Genomic DNA, 25475 nt, shown 5'->3' with positions numbered 1-25475 from the left:
ACTGTGACAGTGGTAATTGCCAAACTCGTGCTATACGTCTAAAGGTGAGAAACAATCAATATAATGTAAATGTATAGGTTAATATGGCTAAAATTCCCAGCTCGACTAGTTTCATTTCGTTTTATCTCGCAACTTAATACGTTTTCCATCTTTTGTTCTATTTTGCCGGTTATTAGCGCGCTCATCACTGTATTTATACTGTAGCGTTATAAACGTCACATAATTTCTATTGTATTTATGATTTTCTTGACCTCCTGTTTTAGTTTTACTATGTTTTCTTAAAAAATAGTTGGTTCCCTCTCTCTTTATTTTTATAAGCTAAATCTTCTGTATTTATCTTGCCCACAGTCTAAGCATTGACATAATAAGAATAGACAAGGTAAGGTATGGGCCGCTCTGTGCATCGATGTGTAACGCCAATATCAAGGACATCATTGGTCAATATAATATTCATTGGACGTCATTTGACACACTATTAACAAGAGTGGTCACATGCGCGGGATCGCGCAGTAAAGAGAGATATCACCTACAGACTTACAACTGCTCCGCGTTACGGCGTTACACTATTTTGTCTACCATGCCTAGTCTATTCTTATTATGTCTGTGATTGTAAGACAGCTAATTTAGTCACAGACATATACTAATTTTCTATACTTCTGTGCTACACTTCATTTGTCAGTTGGCAACTTTTTCTCTCATATCCGTTTTCGCTATACGTTGTTCGGTGATAATGGTATGGAAATGTTTTTATAGAATCTTAGTTCTATTTAAATCCGTGTTTCCCTGTAAAATTCCGTTCCGTGTTCCGTCAATAATCTCTTGGGTTTTTCCTCCACATTGTGGAAGATGAAAGCAATATAGGAATAAACCGCTAACTTCAGTTGTCTTCATGACAATCATGCCTATTCTGTAACTCATTTCGATAATAGAAGTAAGGAAAATCGAATGGAAGTGGCCAAGTCGAATAGAAATAGTAAAAATCGGTATTCCATAACTCCCTCGGAATCTCTACAATCGAAGTAGTGAATAGAAATGATTTCGACACCCTTTACCCTGTCGAAATTAGATTTCGATAATCGGAATTGTGCTTGACGCAAGCGCATTGGATTTTGTTTTGACGTTTGTATTTTATATCTACTAAAAATAGTTTATTACTACTTATTTACAATTATTTACAGTATTTTTACCTTTTGTATCTGCTTAATTTTTTAGTCTGTGGTGTTATTTATTTAGGGAATTGTATATTTAATTTAGTCATGTTGTACGAGTATGCATTGAACCTAACCACATTTTCTATGGCATCTGAAATCTGAATGCTGAATGTTTGCCAGTCACAGTGACACAGTGTTGCCATAATTTTTTTAATTTCTGGTACAATTTGAATCAATGGCATAATGTACAAAAATATATTGTACAAGACCGTTTAAAATATAAAGATAGACTTATAGCGTTGATTGATAAATATATTATACCAGTTTACTTGTATTTTTATCAATCAACGCTTATAGAAAAGAAAATAATTATAGAAAAGATGTCATTTTTGGGAAAAGTTGTTTATCAGTTATTTTAGCTGGAATCAAATCTTAAGATTGTATTTTATTAGTACTATTTTACATCATACATCTTATATTCATTTATCTTTTTTATTTATCAGTTATCAGTTGATCTTCTTTTTATAACAATTTTAATTAACTTTGATTTAAAACCATTTATCAGCTTTTGAGCTTTTTGTGTAGAATATTTACACTAATATTTTGTTGTTTACTTTGCAAAATTTTTCTTTTTTGTTATTTGAAAAATATTTTTTAAATGCAACTGTATGTAATGTGATAGTATAAAAAATTGAAGATATGGCAACGGTGTCGTATTTAAAAATTAGAACCAGTAACAAGCAGGCCACAGAACACTAATTTCGTTTGACAATGCGGGGTTGCCACCCCCTTCTGACCACGTGAAATAGAAATTGCCGATTTCGATTTACCTTGATTTCGATGTGAGTTACATAATGCCAATCCAAACACGAAAATGACGCGATAGATATCAAACATTCCGATTTCAGGTAATTACGATTCGACTTGGTCATTTCTATTCGATTTGTTAAAAGTTACAGAATAGGGCTGAATAACATGGCCAACATCTATGGTCTACATACCTCATCTGGAGCCAACAACATCCAGCTCCAACCTCCACACAAAAGCAAGCAATCCATCGATGCCATACCTAAGATCATTATATCTTTATAAAGCTACGCAGAGTCTGCTTGCATACATAGAATAGCATTAGATAACTTTGTTTTATAATAATAAATATCATTAGTTAAGTTTATGTTTTATTTGTTCCACTCTTAAGTTTTCATTGTTCATATCTTCGATTAAGACAAGACGAACTTACATCTAAGAGGCTGAGCTAGGCGAAGCGTAAACCGTTAGCACCCATAGTTAGTTGGAGTTTTATTCTTTTACATGAACTCCACAACTATCTGTGGATTTCTATCATTACAACACATTTTTATTTCACAAATTTTTGAGGCACGATGCATGAAATCCTTCATTTTAAAATTAATAGTCTTTTATCTCCCTACATATCTGTATTATACTACTATTTTGTTTTAGGCATTGTTATACCTGATTACACTACTGGATCCAATCGTGAAGGGAGACTATGTCATAGCTTATTTTCATACTTTGACATCAAGCAACAATTATCCATCATTTTCGTGGCTAAAAGAAGTTTACAACATTTTACCGTATAAGTACAAAAAGAATCTGAAGGCGTTTTATGTTGTTCATCCAACGTTTTGGACTAAGGTATGTAATTTTGATTTCTTTTTTAATCTTGTATCATCACAGATTTGTTAAATAAAAGTAGGTATTAAAAAAATTCCAAGTTAAGAGCAAACGGTTATAACTTCTGTGTTTTCAAGGAGCTGAAGAAGCAATGAGTAATAGAAGCTTTAGGAAAACGTATAGGTAGACATAGTCATTGGTATCCCGAATGAAGTACGTGCCTCCTAGTGGCGGGATACGGGCAACAATACATTGGCTTATAGGGCAGTCCTTACAGTAGGGATCCTGGCCTATACAGAAAAATGCAGGCGGGTGTGGGGTAATACTGCACTTTGGTTGCATTGGTGGTGTATTGGCTAAACGTGCAGGACAGGGCAGGGTATGGTGCTGATAGAAAAGGCATTCAGGCATCAAATATCCAAAAATCTTTTCAGGCCATAATAATGAAAAGACCTTCTCCAAACGAAATAAAAACTTATACTGAAATGATGGCATCTCCTGAGGTAAAATGTTCCGGAAGTAAAATGAGCCTCCATTCGGATCTCCGGGTGAGGACTATCTCAGGGGGAACACCATTGCAGGTTAGAAAAATCAGGATAGGGTCTTGGAATCTTGGTAGTCTTACAGGTAAGAGTCTGGAGTTAGTGGATGCGCTCAAACGAAGAAGAGTTCAAATTGCTTGTATTCAAGAAACTAGGTGGAAAGGACAAAGGGCGAAAGAACTAGGTGATGGATATAAATTGTGGTATGTAGGGAGTAGTAACACTAGAAATGGAGTTGGTATAATTGCTGATAGTGAAATGAAAGATAACGTAGTAGATGTTGTAAGAACGAGTGATAGAATGATGTCAGTGAAATTTGTAATTGATAAAGAGGTATTGAATGTTGTGTGTGTGTATGCTCCTCAAACAGGTCTGGGTGAGAATGAAAGAAGAGCTTTCTATGATCAATTGGGAGACATACTGAGTGATATTCCAGCGGAGGAGAAAGTTATAATAGGAGGTGATTTCAATGCACATGTGGGCCAAGCCAAGACAGGATATGAAACAATACATGGGGGATTAGGCTTTGGAACTAGAAATGAAGCTGGAGATGACATGCTAGAATTAGCAACAGCATTGGATATGGCGATTGTTAACACATTCTTTAAAAAGAGAGAAACTCAACTTATTACCTACAAAAGTGGACAACATCAATCCCAAATAGACTACTTCATGATAAGGAAAGAAGACATACGTGAATGCAAGGACTGCAAGGTAATAGTTAGTGAGACAGTAAGCCAACAACATAAGCTGCTTGTTCTGGACATCGAAGTAAAAAGCGAAACTAAACAAAAATATCGGAGAGGACCACAAAAAATCAAGTGGTGGATGCTAAAAGATGAGAAGGAAGGTCTATTCAGGGAAAGAATAGTAGAAAAAATATGTTGGAACATGAAAGGAAGCCCTAACACAATTTGGAGAAAAATGGCCAATATTATTAGAGAGACGGCTATTGAAATACTTGGGAAAACGTCAGGAAAGAAGTTTGAAGATAAAGAGACTTGGTGGTGGTCAAATGAAGTACAAGGAAACATAAAAGAGAAGAGAAAATTATATAAAAAGTGGCAAGAAACCAGATCGGACATAGATCTTCAAAACTATATGGTCGCCAAAAAGAAAGCGAAAGTAGCAGTAGCAAAAGCTAAAGCAGAAGCGTATTCAAACCTATACGATCAACTTGATACCAGGGAAGGCGAAACGAAGATATATAAAATAGCCAAACAGAGAGCAAAGAAAGCAAAAGATTTTAATCAGATTAGATGTATCCGAGATGAAAATAATAAAATACTAGTTCACGAAAGGGATGTCAAAAAGAGATGGAGAAAGTACTTTGACAGCTTATTAAATGAAGAATTTGACAGACAGCCTGTAGAGTCAACGGAGACAGTAGCAGCAATGGTCACCAAAATAACCAACGAGGAAGTGGCTCAAGCGCTTCAAAAAATAAAGAAAGGAAAAGCGGTAGGACCAGATGATATTCCTGGGGAAGTATGGAGAGCATTGGGAGAGACAGGAACAAGGTGGCTAGCAGGTCTATTTAATAGAATTATGGAAGTTGGACAAATGCCAGACGAATGGAGAAGCAGTATACTGGTACCTGTTTACAAAAACAAGGGAGATATACAACAATGTACAAACTACAGGGCTATAAAACTGCTTAGCCACACCATGAAAATATGGGAAAGAGTAATTGATAGACGGATACGTGAAGAAACCGAAATATCCGAGAATCAATTTGGCTTTATGCAGGGTAGATCAACAACAGATGCAATTTTCATTATAAGGCAGTTGATGGAAAAATACAGGAGTAAAGAAACAAACGCTCATATGGTATTCATTGATCTTGAGAAAGCATATGATAGAGTTCCTCGAGAGATTCTGTGGTGGGCACTCAATAAGAAAGGAGTCCCTGGTGAATATGTAAAGATTGTGAGGGATATGTATGAGGGAGTAACGACTAGTGTTAGGACAGGTGTGGGAGAGACTGATAAATTTCATGTGAAAGTAGGATTGCATCAAGGTTCTGTGCTTAGTCCGTATTTATTCTCATTAGTTTTGGACCAGATAACAGCGAAAATACAGGGTAACATTCCATGGTGCTTAATGTATGCTGATGATGTCGTGTTAGTAGGAAATAGTGAAAGAGACTTAGAACAAAAACTGGAACAGTGGAGACAAGCTCTGGAGGAAAAAGGTTTAAAACTTAGTAGGACAAAAACAGAGTATTTGGAATGTTCATTTAAAGATGGAGCTACTACAAATAAAATGGTATCTTTGGATGGTGAAATGATTGTAAAAAGCAATAGTTTTAAGTACCTAGGATCGGTATTACAGAGTAATGGAGAAATAGATGGAGATGCATGCAGTAGAATTAGGGCTGGATGGATGAAGTGGAAAGAAGCGAGTGGTGTGTTGTGTGACAGAAAAATTCCAATGAAGCTGAAGGGAAAATTCTATAAAACAGCCATAAGACCAGCTATGATGTACGGAACTGAATGTTGGGCAGTGAAAAAGAAAGAGGAACAGCGAATGCATGTGGCGGAAATGAGAATGCTTAGATGGATGAGTGGAGTGACAAAGAAGGATAAAATTAGAAATGAGTATATTAGGGGAAGTCTAGGCGTGGCACCAATTGATGCCAAAATGAGAGAGCATAGGTTAAGATGGTTTGGTCATGTTCAACGTCGAGACGTTAACCACCCAATACGAAGAATAGCTGAAGTGCAGATTCCTGGAAGGAGTAGGAGAGGAAGACCAAAGAAGAGCTGGGGGGAGACGATAAGGCAGGACATGTTGGTAAAGGGGATTAACATTGATATGGCCCAAGATAGAATTGTGTGGAGAAATGCAATTAGGGAAGCCGACCCCGCATAGGGATAAGGCAAAGAGAATGATGATGATAGGTAGACATAGTCAACAAAAAAAAATAACAAACAACACCACGGATGAGAAAAGAAATAAAAGAAAATGAAAATAAAAAGAAGAATATGATAAGAAGAACTAAACATGAACATTGGGAAGAGTTTACAAAAAAAAATCTGAAAGATACTTAACGACTAACGAGCAACAGATACTTAACTCAAATGTAAAATGTAATTCCCATTATAATTAATTGTGGATTATTCCCATATAAAATACTATCAATTGTATGTAGGTTTTAAAATTTAAGAAAAGAATACAGCATACGCAACTATAATTAGAAACAACAACCTACTGTCTTGGCAAAAACAAAAATATTAAACCAAGAATCAGATTTAGTGGCTAATATAACAAAATCGCAGTTGTCTTAAACAAAATGAAAATTAATATAGCTCCAGGTGAAGATGAAATAGCAGCAGAATTAAGAAAGCATGAAGAACAAAAATTACTTCACAAATTTCAACCATCTTTCAATTTCTGGCTTCACAATGCCAATGTCTCAACAGAATAGAACAACGATACAATGATTTTACTTCATAATTAGACACAAAACAAATTTAGAACCGACCTATTATTCTTTCTTTTACCACGAAAATAATTACCACACACGTGAACATTTAAATGTACCTATTTGTATATTGCTTTTTTAGATGATGACGTGGTGGTTTACCACTTTCATGGCACCAGCAATAAAACAAAAGGTTAACAGCTTACCAGGAGTTGAATACCTCTATGCCGTAATGTCTCCAGACCAGCTAGAGATACCTGCATTTATTACCGAGTATGACATGACTGTAAGTATCGCATATAATATTGTAACGAGTTTAAATTAAACTAGCGGTTGTAATTTATAGTACATTATTTCACGGTTTTTGCTCCAAATTTTAAAGAACCGCTTGGATTGTCATGAAATTTGGCATACGCATAGCTTACATGTCAAAGAAAAAAGTGATATTGTGCCGATGTGTGCTTTTGCCCTGGGAGTGACTTTCACGTTTCACCCCCTCTTGGGGGTGAAAAAATATATGTCCAAAATAAGTCCTGAAATGGATAAACCGACTAATTTTAAGTAACTTTTGTTCTATAGAGCTTTTTCGCCCAGTCAACACTTTTCGAGTTATGTGCGAGTGAATATGTTCATTTTTCAACAAAATAACTGCATTTTTAGACGGTTTTTCGCAAATAACTCAAAAAGTAAGTATTTTGTCGAAGAAAACGTTCTTAGCATAAATATAGCCTGTAAAAAAGTAAAAAAAAATGGTGTCCGCGTTAGGTCTCTCGACCTCGTAGAACCAGAGTTATAGCCAATAAAAAATAGATTCATATTCACCAAATTTCAAATAGAATATTTCGAAGTAAAATATCCAAAAAATTAAGCACGTTTTGGGGAAAACCCATTACAACTTTTTTAAAGTGTTTAAAAAAGCTTTATTTCTATTTTTATAAAAAGTTTCTAGCGTTAAATTCAAGCAAGTTACGCTCAAAAAAAAGTTGGTCCCTTTTGTTTTGGCAAAAAAAAATCGGGAAGACCACCCCCTAATTAGCAACTTAAATGAAAATAATCGTTACCGCTCCACAAATTATTTTACTTATGTTGTGTTTATATGATCTGTAAGTTTCATCGATTCAAAGTGCTTATTTTAGAAAAAAATTGGTTTTAAAGTAAAATTTTTAAAAATTTTAATTTTGAAAAATACTCTTTTTTTCAAAATAACTTAAAAATTGTTAGAGATACCAAAAATCTCGAAAAACAAAAAACTCAGCATTGCTTTTCTGAATATCATGTATTTTTTTGTTTTTCTGTTAGACAAAAATTGAATCAGATTTGGTGTTTCTAAATTTTGCATACATTCGTGATCAGTGACTCGTTCAACCCCTTTTAACTACAGGCCTTTCAAAAATAAGGAGTTTGAACCGATGAAACTTACAGATCATATAAACAATACATGCACGAGTCAAGAAACTTGTGAAGTCGTAACGATTAAGTTCATTTGAGATACTAATTAGGGGGTGATTTTCCCGATTTTTTTACCAAAAACTAAAAGGGACTAACTTTATTTTGAGCGTAACTTGTTTAATTTTGATGCTAGAATGAAGCTTTACTTAAACACTTTAAATAAGTTGTAATGAGTTTTCCCCGGAATGTGCTTTATTTTTGGTTATTTCACGTTAAAGTATTCCATTTGGCATTTGACGAATATGAACCTATTTTTAATTAACTATAACTGTGCTTCTACTAGGTATAGAGACGTGATATATACACCATTTTTTTAAATTTTTTACAGGCGATATTTTTGCTAAGAGTGTTTTTTCTACAAAATACTTACTATTTGAGTTATTTGCGAAAAACCGTCTAAAAGCGTGGTTATTTGGTTGAAAAAAATGAACATATTCACTGGCAAATAACTCAAAAAGTATCGAATTAGTGAAAAAACTCTATAGAACAAAAGTTACTTAAAATTAGTCAGTTTATCCATTTCCGGACTTACTTTGGACGAATATTTTTTCACCTCTAAGAGGGGAGAGGGGGTGAAAACCACCCCCGGGGCGAAAGCACATATCGGCACAATATCACTTTTATTCTTTGACTTGTTAGCTATGTGTATGTCAAATTTTATGTCAATCCAAGAGGTTCTTTAAAATTGAGATGTTTTGCAATATTTTACCGTTAAATAACGTACTATTATATAGAACTTTTTATTTAGAAGTTTGCAGTTCTAGATTATCTTATTAGCTATTCTACTAACAACAGCGCGCGTTTATATACAAATACATTATTTCTAGAACAATCGGGAGTAGCCCGTCCATCTCTATTCGCCGGTATTATGAACGCAACTTCTGGTACAAAATACAACAGCGAGAACTCTCTAGATTCTGCCGAGTTGCCACCGTTATTTGAAGTTGGTCGAAATTAACTTTTCGTTACAACAAGCATTATTATCATGCAACGTCTTTCGTCCACTGCTGGACATAGCTCTATCCCATTTTTCGCCACTCTCCACGGTTCTGTGCGTCTTGTTGCCATTTATTGGACATTCGTTTAATGTCGTCCATCCGGCGTGTTGGTGGTCGTCCTCTGCTGCGTTTGTCTTCTCTTGGGCGCCAGTCAGTTTGCACCTTGCGCCTTGGTGCCACTCGCATTTTTAGTGCTGTTGTTTTTGTGAGTGTGAGAGTTTCTGCTCCGTGTGTCATAATAGGAAGAACGCATTGATCAAATGTCTTCCTTTTCATAGCTATCGAGATGTTGCTCTTATATGACGATGACAGCATTTCCCCATCTATTTTTATTCCTCTATTTTCCCACTTTAGCATTTTAAAGGCGTATTCGAGGATCGTTATAAATAATTTAGGTGAGAGAGTGCCTCACACCTCTCTTGATATGAATTTCTCTGGTGGTATCATGTAGTTTTACACGCATTGTGGCGTTTTGGTACAATGTTTGTACTAACTTTGTAAACCGGCAGTCTATTCTACTATTGTTCAGAGCATTTATAATGCTGTCTAATTCCACGGTGTCGAAGGCTTTGTGAAAGTCTACGAAAACAAGTACGAGTGATCTGTTATATTCTATCAATTTATCTATTAAGGTTTTTACTGTTTGTAGGTGGTCGTTGGTTCCGAATTTTGAGTGGAAGCCAGCTTGTTCTCGGGGCTGGCCGGTAGAAATCTAACTTTTTTTTCTAGTTTTGTCGTCACTATTAGGGTAAACAATTTATAGATGTGGTTGAATAAGCTGATTGGTCTATAGTTTTCTAAGTGCTCCTTGTCTCTTTTCTTGTGTAGTAAAATTGTTACGGACAAAGGTTAAACAATATTTTTATTTCGTTGAGAAGGGCACGTCCGCCCATCTTTATAGCTCCTATTACGACTCCATCTTTTCCGGGTGCTTTGTTGTTTTTCATCTTCTTCATCGCGTCCTGGATTTCGCTTAATGTGATCTCTGGCATACTTGTCTTCTCTGGTGTATAGTTCTTGATAGAAGTCTTAACTATGTGTAGTAGTTTTTCTCTATTTGATGTGGGGACTCCTTCTTTGTTCTTTAGTTTGTGTATATCACATTTTCTATTGTTTAGTCCTCTTCTCAGGATTTTCAGACTTTTATTCTCTTGTATAGTTCGGTGTACCTTTTCATTCTTTTTCCTTAAATCTTTCCTTATAGCTTTTGATACTTCTTTATTTATTTTTCGCAGTTTTTTTTCGTCAATGCTTTCGTTTCCTTTGATTTTTCTTCTAGTTTCCATTAGTTGCTTTGTTTCAGCGGTTTTGGTGTCTTTTAGGGCAGCATTTTACTTGGACCTCTTAATAACTTCTACGATATTTTCGTTTAGGGTATTTATATTATTCATGCATTTATTTTGTTGTAGGATTTTACTGATATTGTTTTGGTATTCGTTACAATAAAAATACCACTAATTTTTATACTTGGTTTTATAGTTAGAGGAATACAAACTGAAATTGCAACAATAATTATCGGTTGTTTCTATACTGCTTATATTTATTAAACTTGTTTAAACATAAGCATTTATAAACTTTATTTTATCAATAGTAATAGATTGTTGTTTTTTTAGATCAATGGTATCAGATACTTCCAGCCCGTGACAACATAACTGTGGGTCTAACGGCCCTACCAAAGCAAAAAGTCTAGTATTAACCATTTCCTCCCAGGTGATAAGTCGCAATATATTTTTCAACTAGTGCTAAAGAAATAAGTTGTGTGTGCCAACTAAGAAAACATATTTTAGAACAATTAAGTGTTGAGCGCATCAAATCATTGTTCAGCAGAGTAGTATAGAACTTTCCATGTCATTATATGTACGTAAGTGTTATCAGGCACTACCTGTAGTAATCTAGACAGTACTTGTGATATAGAAAGTCTATGCTGCTCGAAAATTATGGCTTTGTTAATTTTTGTGAGAAAAATAATCAAAGCTATATTCAGTAGCATATAATCTATGTCTATCTAAAAATATGAACAGATTCTTCTTCAGTTCCAAAGAAACGGTATATTCTTCTGAAGCTGAAGTCTGTCATGTATTTTTGATAATCTTTTACTGTGTGTTTTATTTTACAGGATCACTTCTTCTTGCATAAAGAGACAGGGCTAGTTTTTTATCATTTATGACAAGTATCTGTAGTAACAGAAGAATAAATATGAAATACTCCCTAGTTAGTTACATGTGCAGGTTTTGCATCTTTTATTATTTGACACAGATTTTTATCTAGACGCATCAAGTTCCATTAATAAATTTGTAAATAGTATATCGTAATACATTGAACTAAGCAATGTTTAACAACAAACAATGAACTTAATGAACTTGCAAACATCCAAAAAAACATACAATAGGCACATGAGAATATTTAGTTAAATACAAAGAACGCAAAATTTATTGTTTAGTTAATCCACTCGATTTAAACATGTTTAAAATAGAGACAACAATCTGTCTCTTTTAAATGCGGCTCTAAACAAAGATGTTGAAACAAGGCCGGTCCAGTCTCTGATATTTTTAAGCCATGAAATCTGGCGCCCACCGGTACCACAAACAGTGCCAATATGTATGACCATATGGTGAGGTACTATAGTATATTAAAAATGACGTGTGCTTTCTTTGCAGTCTTTCAAATGAGTGCAATACTTTGAACTTTGCTACTATCGTCATAAATTATACAAATTGCAACTATAATATTATGACCTTATTTTTATAATAAATAAATTAGGAAAATTCCGTGAGCGTTGTCGTGTACCATCAGAGATTGTTGAACCAGCAGCCAAAATATTTGTATTGGAGTTCATATTCAAGCTGTTGGTGGTTCACATAATATATTGGGATGGATAAATTTTTGTTCTTTCATATTTTCATAACTTTGGTTGTGACAGTATTGATCTCCATTCCCATTTTTTCACAACTCTCAGTGACCTTATTTACGGTGACTGTAGAGTTAGAACTGACAAATAAATAATGTTTATTGCAATTTTATTAATGGAACGATGAATCCTTAATACGGAAATAACTACAAACTGCACTTCTATGACAAAATAATTAACAAAGACGTATTTTTAAAAATATTTTTTAAGACACAATTATTTTTATAAGTATCAATATCATCTAATGCATTTTATAGGGTTTTTCATCGCCGCCATGTTTTTTATACACTTATGATCTATGACGTAGGTATAATATACGTCACACGTCATTGGTGTTAATCAACAATGGCTAAGAACGTAGTATCTCTTCAATTAAATGAATTATTAGAAGACATTGTTGATCCTCCTTCAGTTATTTATAATTCAGTTTGAAGTCCATAATTGTATGTAATTAAAAAGATCAACTATTTCTTCCAATAATTCATATAATTGTGGAGATACTACGTTCTCAGCCATTGTTGACTAAAAGCAATGACGTATGACGTATATATTATATGTCATAGATCATGTATACGAAAAACATGGCGGCGATGAAATATTACAGAAATACTATTACAGAAATATAGTTTATAGTGATATACATAAATAAGACAAACAGTAAAACTCCTACCTCATACCTGGGATTGTCACCAGAGATTTCAGCCTTGAAGACCATCCTAGTGTGTGGTACATAAATGCTTAAAAGTGTATAATACCGTTAAGTTTGAAAAAACTATTTAAAAAAAAACTATCAAGTCTTATGGGCGTTTTTAATGAATTGTTGAAAATTTTTGATTTATCAAAAAAAGAAAAAAATCGCGTAGGATTAGTATATATCTATTCTCGTCTCTGTTTTTGAGACGATGTTGTATTTCTTGTGCTAAAATAGTTTATACTAATTTTAATACTATTATCATTGCGTTCATATTGTGTTCCACCGACTATTTCTACTTATTCATCTTGATTTTCAAGAAATCCCACACTTAATCATGATAGATTACTGGGACATACGGAAGTACGTACCTAATATTTTTCTGTTTGGTATTTGATGCTGGTCATAATTATGCCAGATCGCTCTTCATTTGTGAGACCTTCAGGCACTTAAACCTCCGAAGTCGGGTCCATTATATCACTCCTATCATTCGGACTAGACCTGTAGGCGAGCGGCAGCAACCCCTCTAAAGTTACGTTATACCGTTGATTGAATACACGGTTGAAGGAATTTGATTGGAAATAGCTGGTACAGCATAAAATATGGAAGAAACATTAAAATTATTAACTCTGGAACATATTGTAATTTGACATATTTTTGGTAATATTTGATATTGTTTGATTTATACCACTAATGGCTAGGTTAGTAGGACTCGCAGATATATTAAATTTTTTACAAAAACTTTCTTTTATTAAGTTTGTTTGAGCACCATTGTCCAAAATTGCTCTACATGGAATTAATTCATTATTATTGGATTTAACATTAAAAATCGCTGTTGACAAAAGAACTTGGGTATGTTTAAAATTAATTGCTTGTGCAGAAAGCTGATGTGTTACCGTTGGTGGCAAGTCAACATTTTGTACACAATTAATTGATGATGGCTCTGTTGATGGCGAATTAGCAGTGGCAGTTGAATGTTGTTGACTATTTTCAAAATGGATTAATGAGATGTTTTGATCTACATTTTATACATGGTCTTAAAGTACATTCTCGTGCTTTATGTCCATGTCTCAAACAATTATGACAATCCGTGTATTCAACGGTTATACCGACCACGAAAATCAACTTTAAGGTAAAAGACCAATTTTGGGGGTTCTTTATGTTTTAAAGGTCGTTGAACCTGAATATGAAGTTTTTTTTTATCTAGAATTGGTGGAACATGTTTAAAAATCAAATTTTATGCAAAAATGCGAAAAATTAATTTTGATGATTTTTCAACTTTACCTCCCTCATATTCAGATTCAGCGACCTCGAAAATATAAAGAATGACCAAAATTTGCTATTCACCTATCATGGTCGCTTTCTCGATTTCTAAGCCTCAAATTATTCTTCGATTAGTCTTCGATCTTTCTTTAGCACAGCCTATTCCGGACGCTATATCTGCTAGAATCAACAGGGACTCCAAAACTAAGCTATAGCTGACGTTTCGAACGTGTCATCCTGCTGTAAATTCGTGGAATCACTGAAAGCCTTGAGTCTCTTTAGAGATAACTCTCTCATTTGGCTCGATTTCAAAAAAGCACAATCCAGGATCGACCACCTCCGATAGGTCAATCTTGGGCACTTCCAGAGAACATGTGAGGAGGTTTCCTCCTCATCATCACATAGACAGCATTGGGCCATCCGCCAATTCTAATAAATGTAGATGCCACCTCAGTTTACAGTGGCCAGTAAGCATATAGACAACCAGTTAACATTTCCTTGAGTTTAGATGGGGAAGTTGTGCTATAAGACTTTTGGGCACTTCAAGCAATGGTTCGGGTACCAGAGATAAAGTGAATAAGCCCCATCTTACCAGGGCTTAGGTTCATTCGTTCCCTTCCACACCGGAGTGTCCCTTCTTCTTCTTTAATCAGGCGAGACTCCTTAGCCTCTGATACTTGGTCGAAGGCCTTTGTATCATACCTTGTTTTTCCTTAAAATCTAATAAATTCTGTTGCCTCAACGAAAGCCAACAGTTTTCTTTTTGATAGTCTCTGATGATCTCTTCTGGTTCAAACCTTAGTTGACCTGCCTTACATCAATTTTGCAATGGCATAGTATGTGTATGGCAAGTCTCTTCTTCCATTTGCACTTTCTGCACCATGGTTCATTCACCTTACCTAGTTCGTATAGGTGGTGTCTTAAACAGCAATGTTCTGTCACCATTTCAGTAAACCGTTCAATCAGTGTTTTCTGAAGCTTTTTTTTCTACTTGTTAGCATCTTTAGTGATGCCACAGAAAGGCTCTGGGCCTTCAAAGGTTTCTCTTGAGCCTTGTTTTGCCAACATATCTGCTCGTTCATTCCCTTTCGCCCCTTTATGACACGGCACCCATATTAAAGACACTTAGGTTGTCTTTTGCCAAAAATATCTTTGCAGTTCCTCACCAGTTTTGATTTCGTGAGTGTCCCTTATTGCTCAGTGAAACATCATCCAGTGCTCTCTTGTTCTTCTCATGAACCAGATTAGAGCTAACTTGGGTGCTCCCAGCCTTTAGAGCCCTAGAGTTGCTTCACGGTCAGATCAGAAGCATTTGATGTTAGTCGTTTTTTCTGAAAATAAGTTTCAAATTTGATTTTTTGCAACACAGAGTCTTTTTCTTAGATTTAACAAAATAGTATGGGGCTGCATGAAACGTTAGGTTAAAAAAAATACGTGATATTATAAATATAATAATCTCATACTATCATGTATGCGGGGAAGTCAGTAAATCATTGACACTTGGACATTTTCTCAAATTGTCAATCTGCAGAGTTGCTGTGGGTATCTTCACTAATCGGTCCTTAACTATAAGGAGAAAATAATGCCAAACAGAAAAGTTAAGTACTGTGTAAGCAATAATGCTTTGCTTTGGCGCTATTGCTTTTCTACTCTCATATATTTACAAACTTAAAATCAAATCTATCAGTCGGTGTGGCATTTTCATATTTTATCATTGTATCAGATCTCACCTTGTTTTTAAATATCTTGTGTTTAGTGATTTATACTTTAATTCTAAGTTTATTACTATGATAATTTTAACTCTAGTATGTAGTACATAACCATTGTAAGCATTTTACAGAAATCAGCAACCTAACCTATTATTATGTACCGAACTGAGTGTATAATTTTAAAGTTGTCAAATGTCAAACTTAAACGATAGTAATGATAATATACTGAAGATTTTAACTTTTAAATTGAAAATATTTAAATCTGAACATTAATTTTGAGAGTTCTTAACAGCAGTAATAATTTTTAAAAGCAGAAAACTAAAGACGTTTATCATTTTCAAAACAAATTGCAAAAGAGAATAAAACTAGCACCACACAAAACGATGCCTTAATATTGTTTTAACAACCTTCTTCTTCTCTAGATGCCGTCCCCATATATTTCGTCTTGCTTATGTTGAGCGATAATCCATATTATTCACTTCCTGCCGTCACTTCATTAAGCAGTATCTGTAGGTCTTCATGTGATTCGGCTAAAAGAACTGTCATCTGCTTATCTCAAATTATTTATGAGCATGCGGTTAATTCTAATGCCTACGTTTTGTTCATCCATTGCCTTACTTAATATGTCTTCCGAGTATATATTAAATAATATTGGTAAAAGTATACACCCTTGTCGAACACCTCTTTGTATTTACATTTCTTTCTATTTTAACAACCAAGATAATACAAAAAAATGCTCAAGATCCAAACGAATTTGTTTTGTTAAAAGAAAGTAATTAATTGATCTTATTTTTGTGGTGATTTTTAGTCAGTTATTTATGATTATTTTGATAATATTGTGAATAATATATATTTTGCACAGTTTAATTGAAACGATACAAATACATATGGAATTAAAATAATTAAGATCACACCAAAAAATCATTAGGAACCCTGATTCTGTAAGATGCTTTGATTTCCTTGTATCAATCCTCAAATCTATGACATTCCTAAGAGTGCTATCGATAGTCACATATATTTTTTGCATACTAAATCTATTATATTTAATTTATAGTGCACTATTTTTCCAAAAATCATAGTTATAAGTAAACAAAATCAACTTTTTAGATGTCCGTAAAGCCGGACGACCATTCGGTAACATTAACGTTGTTGCTGATTGTAAGTCTAGTAAGTTAGTAGTCTTATGAAGGGTATCTCAGTATAATATGAACATTAGTGTTTCTCTGTACGCAGCTAACAACCATAAAGGAAGACGCCATACAAGGTATTTTCTTTTGTATGAAGGAAATGAGAATATAGTATGTCAAAGTGTGTAAATAATTTATTTCCTTAGCTGAGCGCTTTCGACATAAACGTCATCATCGGAGCTAATGCTACAATAAGAAAAGGAAATCTTTACAGTAAGAAAAAGAAGTAAAAAACTCTTTTTTTACTTGCATCAATCAGTAAAAAAGTACCGCTACATTGAGGTTTAAGCAAGAGCATCTTAAGAGTATAAATATGAGTTTTCATTAAAACTGCTAAGTACTTTGTCCTCCGTACAACCCCAAACAGCAAAAAACAGAAAAAACGGCCACATACACGTTAAACAAACACATAAAAAATTTTTATCATGGTATAGGTGTAGGTATCACCCATCCATTTTGGCCTAGTAGAGACAGCATGGAGACAGCTGAATGACAAAGTTGGATATTCAAACCTGCTTTTATCTGTTTCGTGTTGACGTTTGACAGCTAACATTAAATTATACCTATACCATGATAATAGTTATTTATGTACCAAGTCAGTAAAGTGACTCTTTATCGAACGAGTCTGATATTACGAGAATAGCGAGCGTAGCGAGCGAGGTGAGTAACAGACGAGTTCGATAAGGAGTCTTTACTGACGTGGGGCATACAAAATTTTATCGCCAACATATATTTTTTAAATTTAATGTCGTCCGAACCACTGGGGTTATAAACGACAACAATTGAAAATACATATTAAAAATAAAAAGAGATTGTAATATTAAGTAAATACATATGTACTAACAAAAAGTATACCTGAAAAATTTGTGATACAATTAAATGTCTTTTATTCCTATTTCCGTTAAAAACTATATGATATTGTTGATATTTGTATTGTCTCTAAGAAGCTCAGATATGTCCCTGGGAAGTTGAGTTTACTTCTCGTTTGCTGGTATATTTGACAATCGGTTAAGATATGTTTTATTGATATAAAATAATATTTGCCAACATAATTTGATATTGGTTTTAACACTGACTTGCAATTTACAATTTAAGAACTTTTTAAATTTTAGACGTCATAATAATTTCATGACAGTGATGACAGATAACTTACAAGATGGCCGCTTTCGACTTTTTATCGATAGTTATCAATATTGAATAATTACTAAATCGGTAAAGTTTTAATTTGTTTTATATGAATATAATTACAAAATACTACAGAATTTCACTTTTTGACATAAATTTAATTGATAATATCGCAAATTGCGTACAATATTTTTAATAATTAAAGTAAATAAATTGTAAGTCCACTCAAATACTCGCCATTCGATTACTGTCATCGACCACTTACATTCAATCTCGGTCAATTTGATTAATCGCGGCAGGTAAAGTAAAATTCTTCTTTCAGTATAATAAAGTGTTACTTTACTGCCGCAAATGAGGGCAAATGAGTACAATAATGAATGACTTTAGTGACGATTGGCGATAAAAATTTTTTATGTGTTTGTGTAACGTGTATGTTTTTCTGTATTTTGCTGTTTGGGGTTGTACGGAGGACAAAATACTTAGCAGTTTTAATGAAAATTCATATTTATACTCTTAAGATGCTCTTGCTTAAACCTCAATGTAGCGGTACTTTTTTACTAATTGACGTAAGTAAAAAAAGAGTTTTGTACTTCTTTTTCTTACAAGATTTCTTTTTTTATTGTAGCATTAGCTTTGATGATAACGTGTATGTCGAAAGCACTAAGCTAAAGAAATAAATTATTTACACACTTTGACATACTATATTTTTCTTCCCTTCATTCATTCAACTTATCAGTCATTCAACTATTTTCTTTTGTATTTCGTTGATGACTTTTTTACTTTAGAGGTGAATAGCCTCTAAATGAATGAACATATCGCACCCCGACTTCATTAGTGCCATAACCATGAAATCGCACATTTTTCAGGAGAGCAAAAGCAAGACGTAATGTGAACTCTTCATTTTTTTTCTGTAACTTCCTTATCTAAGGGCCGGTTGTTCGAACGTTAATCAAAAATGATCATTATCAAATATTTAATTACTGTCACAACTGTCAATGTCAACTTTGATTTTATTGCTGAAAACATAATTATTGAGTACAATTATGAAATTAGTTAATCAATTATGTTAATAATTGTTTTTAATTAATTAACTAATCTCATAATTATAATCAATTATGTTTTCAGCAACCCAACCAAAGTTGACATTGACAGTTGTGACAGTAATTAAATATTTGATAGTGATCATTGTTGATTAGCGTTCGAACAACCGGCCCTTAGTTAACCAAATTCTGCACTCGTGTTGATTATGTGTCAATCTAATGCCAATATTTATTTTTAGTTGACACCCTGAAATTCACCGTTGAATTATAATAAGGCGCTATTGTCAAGGGCACCTATATTCAAAATTCAAGGATTAAGGCGTATCAACCTGTCATGTCACAGGGTATGGCACCAGAGAAGTTTTACTTGAGTAAATTTCTTAGCTAACAAATGCAGTAACACAAATGTTAGGGTAATATTTAAAAATTAACAGTACTTATGACACATCCACTCTCGACCACAGCATAACGCAAGCTACCTTGTGGCGCTTTTGCTAATGCTGACAGAGACAAAACCTGAAATGGTAATAACGATATAGGCGCACTATGCAGATTCTAAGATAACTAAATTATATGACATTGTTCCACAATGAAAGTAACGCCTAATGGAACATGTTAGGCAAAAAAAAAACAGATTTTTTAGGGTTATGGCACTATTGAAGTCGGGATACAATATACTAACAAAAAGGATACTGAAATTTATAATTTACAATTTTTCTTAAGTAAAATATGGTACATTTAGGTAGAGGATATACTTCGACTTTTGACACCATTTGGCATTTGACATAGACGTTTAATCTTCTCTTGTCACATATATCCGTCACAGATAGTACTTGGAAACATGACAAACGTGAAAAGATGTTTCTACTTATTATTTGTGATAATTCTGAGACTGTAGACCAGGCTAGGTATATGCCGCTTAATGCATTGGGGTGTAACGCCAATATCAAGTACGGTGGTCTAGCTATCTTTGTCTGTCGTACGAGTGTGAGCGTATCTACCAAGAGGTGGGAGTAATGGAACGACACGGACACAGAGGCAGCGGCCATCATATGCTAGAAAGAGAAAGCTAAGCGCAATTAGAGAGAGAAAGATAACTGCTGCCGATGAACTGCTTCGCGTTAAGCTAGTTTTCGTATCTTATCGAATCTATGTATTATTCTCTATGATCTATGTCTGAGACACGTCTTGATAGATAAAAACGTCAACGTCAAACGTCAGCCTGTTGACATTTGTCGCTGTCAATAATCTTAGTTTCTTGAATCCACATAACTTAACAAATGTGTACCATTGCGCACATCCAAAATCTAGACCGAGAAATAAATAGATATACAATATATAAAATAGACAAATTAAGGAATTTGATTCAATTAGTGATTTCTACTATATCGTCTTCTTCTTTTCATCATTACCATATGAGTGTTTTGAAGTTTCAACAGTTTCGCTTAGTGAAGCACTATTGTTCGTTTTATTATACTGTCGGATTATCTTGTTTTCGGTTTTTAACATAGTTGCCTATATAGTAAATCGTTAAAAAATGTATGTTACATGCAAAATATTTCTATTAATATTATTTTTTTAATATGTTACGATTGTAATAAATTAGCGACTGTTAAATGTGTTTTGATTTTATATACAAGTTGTAATTCAATAATAATAAATTATGACGGTTATTAATTGAAATCACGTACAGGGTGTACAAAATTGAAGAATTTAAACTTTAAGTATAATAATAGTAAATAAAGTCAAGCTCTTTTTTTGTAGTTGCTCTTTTGCTGTTTTCTTTATATTCTGTGTGATCATCTTAATTCAAAAAGTGTATTTCGAGATACCTCAACTATACGTTGTAACCTCCAACGCTTGTGGACCATCTTCTCCTTCTTCTACCGGTACCTATGATATAGTGATGTTAGCGACCACATTGACTTATCTTATTCGATTCTATAACTCGAAATTCTATAGCTCGAAATAAATCATTTGATGTTAGACCATCAATCCAGTTGCCGTCAATCATGCAGTGTTAGACCAGTTGCCATCAATCTTGCCTTGTATAATCAACTGTAGAAGTCGGTATTTACTATTACGCATAGTGTGGCCGAAATAAGCCAATTTCTGTGCTTTACGGTGTTAATAATAGCTTTATCTTTTCTTAGCCTCTGGAGAAGAGTTACGTTAGTTGTTTTGTGTTTATATGAGACACTTATCATGACGGTAGCATCATATTTCACATGTCTCTAATCGTTTTATGATATCTACTGCAAAACTCCAGTTTTCTACTCCGTATAGGACAAAGAATACATATCTACCACTAGGTAGGTAGGTATTCTTTGTATAGGAGGATACTAAGACGTAACATCTAAGAATTCTGATGTGTATATTGATACTTAATCTTGATGATGTGGTAGATATGTATTCTTTGATTAAGGATTCAGAACTTCAACTTACATAGAATCTTCCGAAGGCCGTTACAAAACACCTGTGTTTTTATTTCGTAGCTATGATCCCAGCTATCCCTAATATTGCAGCCCAATTCCAGCCAAAATAGCTTATTTTATTAGTGTTTTTATTAAGGATCATTATTTTTGTCTTCTTACAACTTAGTTTTAGGCCTTATTGGTTCCATGTTTCTACAACCATCATCATTTGGAGCCGCTGTGCACTATCTGCCAGCAATACTGTATCATCTGCATATATAATACTGTTTATAAGTGGGCCATTTATTGCAATACCTTCTTCTGATTCATCCAAGGTTTCTCTAAAGATGTCAAAGAGGTTGGTGGCAGTATGCAATGCTGTCTAACCTCTGTGAAGATCTCGGACAGTTCATTTTCAAATCACGCTGTTGCTTTTTATTGTTGTTGAGATCAGTCTTCTGTTGTTGCCATCGAGTCTTGATGGTTGGGATTAGTTTCTCATGTGGTACTTTGTCAAATACCTTCTAGAAATCAATAAAACATGCATACACGTCCCTGGCTCTTTGTATTAGAACTTGCAAACTGAAAAGTGCTTCCCTCGTTCCGAGACCTGTTCTGAATCCAAATTGAGTTTCACTTAGGTGTTCTTCCAATTTGGTGTATATATGCGCGAGCGAATTATAGTTTATAGTAAGAGTAATTTAATTGCTCTCCAAACTAAATAATCTATGTTCTTCACATTTCCTAGCGTTGGTCTTGTGGAGCATGAGTCTGATCAATCACTTTGTAACGATATGGTCCCAACGGCAAGCGATGAGCTGATTTACCAGAGACGACCGGAGGAGCATCCGTGTTGGTGCAGAGCACCGCTGGGGGAAATCGAAGGAGTAGTGGCAGCGAGAGCATATTTAAGGCGAGCCAGGAGAACAGTCGTTGCTAGCGTGTTGAACTAGCAATGGCTCGACAGCTGGTGCTAGCGTGTTGAACTAGCACTAGCTGGATGGGCAAAGATCTTGGTCTATCTTCACACGTCGTTCAGCCACCTTGGTCGCGATATTCGTCAACTTGAGTTTGTAAGCCATCTTCAGCATCCTTCGGCAAACATACGTTAAATATGTCCTGAATTCCACAGTCTCGTCTTCTACGCTTTCGCTATGATGGTTGAAAAGACGGCATTGTATTTTTTGTTCTTCGTATTGCATTTTCTAAAATGTTTCTAGATATGTGCATTATTATTCTTTTACTTCTTGGAGATCTTTCGACCTGTTTAATTCTGAAGCTGCCTCTGGTTAATTTGCGAGGTAGCGAGGTAGATTGTTGCGAGGTAGATTGCCAACTACCCCTCCATCTTTTAGGTGGTCTTCCGGGGGGTCTTGAACAGGGCGGGTTGTTTTCTAGGGCAATTTTTGGGAGTCTATTATCATCCATTCGTCTTACATAGTTGTACCACATCCTCTTGCGCTGCCTTCCCCATCTTACAAAATCTTGAATTTTGCATTGCTCTCTAATGCTTGTATTTCTCACCCGGTCTCTTCTTGTTTTCCCCACTATTGTTCTTAGGGTTTTCATTTCGGCAAACCTTAGCATATATTTCGTTTTGTTGGTGTCTTCGCACACTTCTGTGCCATATGTCATGATCGGTCGTATACAAGTCGCGTAGATTCTAATTTTACTATCTGTGCGCATATACGGATTTGACTAGACTATCTCCCGCAGACATCCTTACATAGGGCTTTTCATTAGCAGTCATTTGTTTCGAGCTTCTGTCATATGTCGTATAATCCGTGTATATTAATATTACACAGATTATACGACATATGACAGAAGCTCAAAACAAATGACAATCGATGAAAAGCCCTATTGCAGATGCTTTGTTGACTCCTCAGGTCCTTTACCTGGGTCGTAGATGCTTAATGTATCTATGCCCAGATATCTGAATTGCATTACATATGTTCTATGGGGTTGTTCTCAACCACATACGAGCATTGTTATTAAATATAATTTTAATTTAAAAAAAATCTAAATTTTAGTCTGCTGATTGTCGGTTGAGCATCATTACCTGATTTATATTTCAGAGTCACCTGAAAAATCTACATAGGTATATATTATATTTTCTAAAATGAGGCACAAGCGAAATATTTTACAGTTCAAATATATTTTGTCACAAAATCAATAATTCTGATTTCAATTGTAAATTTTGCACACTCTGTACAAAAATAAGTTGATTTAAACCACAAAATATACAATTTGCTATTGCAAATAAAGTGAATTCACAAACAGGTTGTGTTTTATTCATAAATTTGACCAGCCTCTATATTTTTTAAAAAACATTAAATTAAATTTATTTCCTATTTTTTTTTATTTCTTCCATGATTTGTAGTTAAAAAATCTGGTCATTTTTACTACAATTTAAAATAAATTGGAGATTCAAAAATTTATACTTTTTAAAAATATTTTCTAACGGTGGCCGCCAATGGTCAATCTCTCAACTATAGGGCTTTTCATTCACAGTCATTTGTTTCGAGCTTCTGTCATGTGTCACATAATATTAATATATTTACGTCATACGTTATTGCCATATACCACTGATACAAACCAATGACGTATGACGTAGATATATTAATATTATGTGGCACATGACAGAAGCTCGAAATAAATGACAATCGATGAAAAGCCCTATTGCGTTGTAATAAAAATTTGGAATTCTAGTTCTTCGGAAATTGTAATAATCAACAGACTTTACCGCGCTCTTCCAGCAAAACTTTGATCCTTTGCTAATAGGTGGTGATGGTAGTTATTATTAAAATTAATTTTATATTAATTTTAATAAAATACAAAAAATACCTAGACTATTATGAAATTGTATATATTAGTACTAAACTATTATAAAATATATATTTTATAATAGTTTATTTTTTGTATTTTATTGAAATTAATATAAAATTAATTTTAATAATACCGTTGATTGAAATATTAATACACTCCCAATACATCAATCAACGATAATACCTACCACATCGGGGTAGACTATGTTGATTATTACAATTTCCTAAGAACTAGGATTTAAGATTTTAATATAACGCAATAGTTGAGCGATTGTCCATTAGAAGGCACCGTTAGAAAATATTTATAAAATGTATACATTTTTTAAATTCCAATTTATTTTAAATTTTAGTAAAAATTACCAAAATGAGAAAGATAAGGGGAGGAAGTAGTATAGGAAGAAGGAGAGTGTCATGGTTGAAGAATTTAAGCGGTTTAAATGCCCTGTAGAACCCTTCAGATCAGTGGTAGATAGAGAAAGATGGCGATGATGATATCCAACCTCAGATTGGGAAACGGCACCTTAAAAAAGAATTCACTAAAACAAAAAAATTTAGTAAAATTTCTTTTATTAACTGAAATAAGTTAGGTGACAACTTTTTCGAATAATAACAGATTCCTGTCAAATATACTACACAGAGATAAATTTGTGTATATACAATTTTCTTCTTTCATTATTCTCTCCTAATCGTCCATTTCTTTCATTATTTACTTAATTATTCATTTAAATTAATATATTCGCATCATCGAAAAAATGTAAATATACATACACTACAAAAAACATTGATAAAACTACCTATATGTCAGATAACAATTGAATATTATAAATGTTTCAAAATTTGACTATATTTTCATTTAGTATTCATAATTACTTTGATAAATATTACAATAATTGGACTATAGATAGTTTCAGGTCTATTTATCAGTATTATTTTTTTTAATTGCAATGATACTTGTACCATAGGGCTTTTCATCGATTGTCATTTCTTTCGAGCTTCTGTCATGTGTCACATAATATTAATATATCTACGTATACGTCTTTGGTTTGTATCATTGATATACAATAACGTATGACGTAGATATATTAATATTAAGTGACACATGACAGAAGCT

General features: G+C 33.9%; 1 protein-coding gene across 1 annotated transcript in view; it reads left to right on the top strand.

Annotated features, from left to right (window-relative positions):
• LOC114331990 (protein GDAP2 homolog) overlaps positions 1-23818 on the top strand; it is a 301926-nt gene extending 278108 nt beyond the window's left edge. Inside the window, exons 10-12 of the mRNA XM_050644685.1 lie at positions 2613-2807; positions 6898-7041; positions 10816-23818. Coding sequence (XP_050500642.1) covers positions 2613-2807; positions 6898-7041; positions 10816-10854 — 378 coding nt within the window. The 3' untranslated portion in view covers positions 10855-23818. The remainder of the gene's footprint in view (positions 1-2612; positions 2808-6897; positions 7042-10815) is intronic.
• Positions 23819-25475: the final 1657 nt, after the last annotated feature.

This window comes from Diabrotica virgifera, chromosome 2 (genome assembly GCF_917563875.1).
Source record: "Diabrotica virgifera virgifera chromosome 2, PGI_DIABVI_V3a".
NCBI classification, from domain to species: domain Eukaryota; kingdom Metazoa; phylum Arthropoda; class Insecta; order Coleoptera; family Chrysomelidae; genus Diabrotica; species Diabrotica virgifera.
This window is presented reverse-complemented; position numbering and strand designations above follow the sequence as displayed.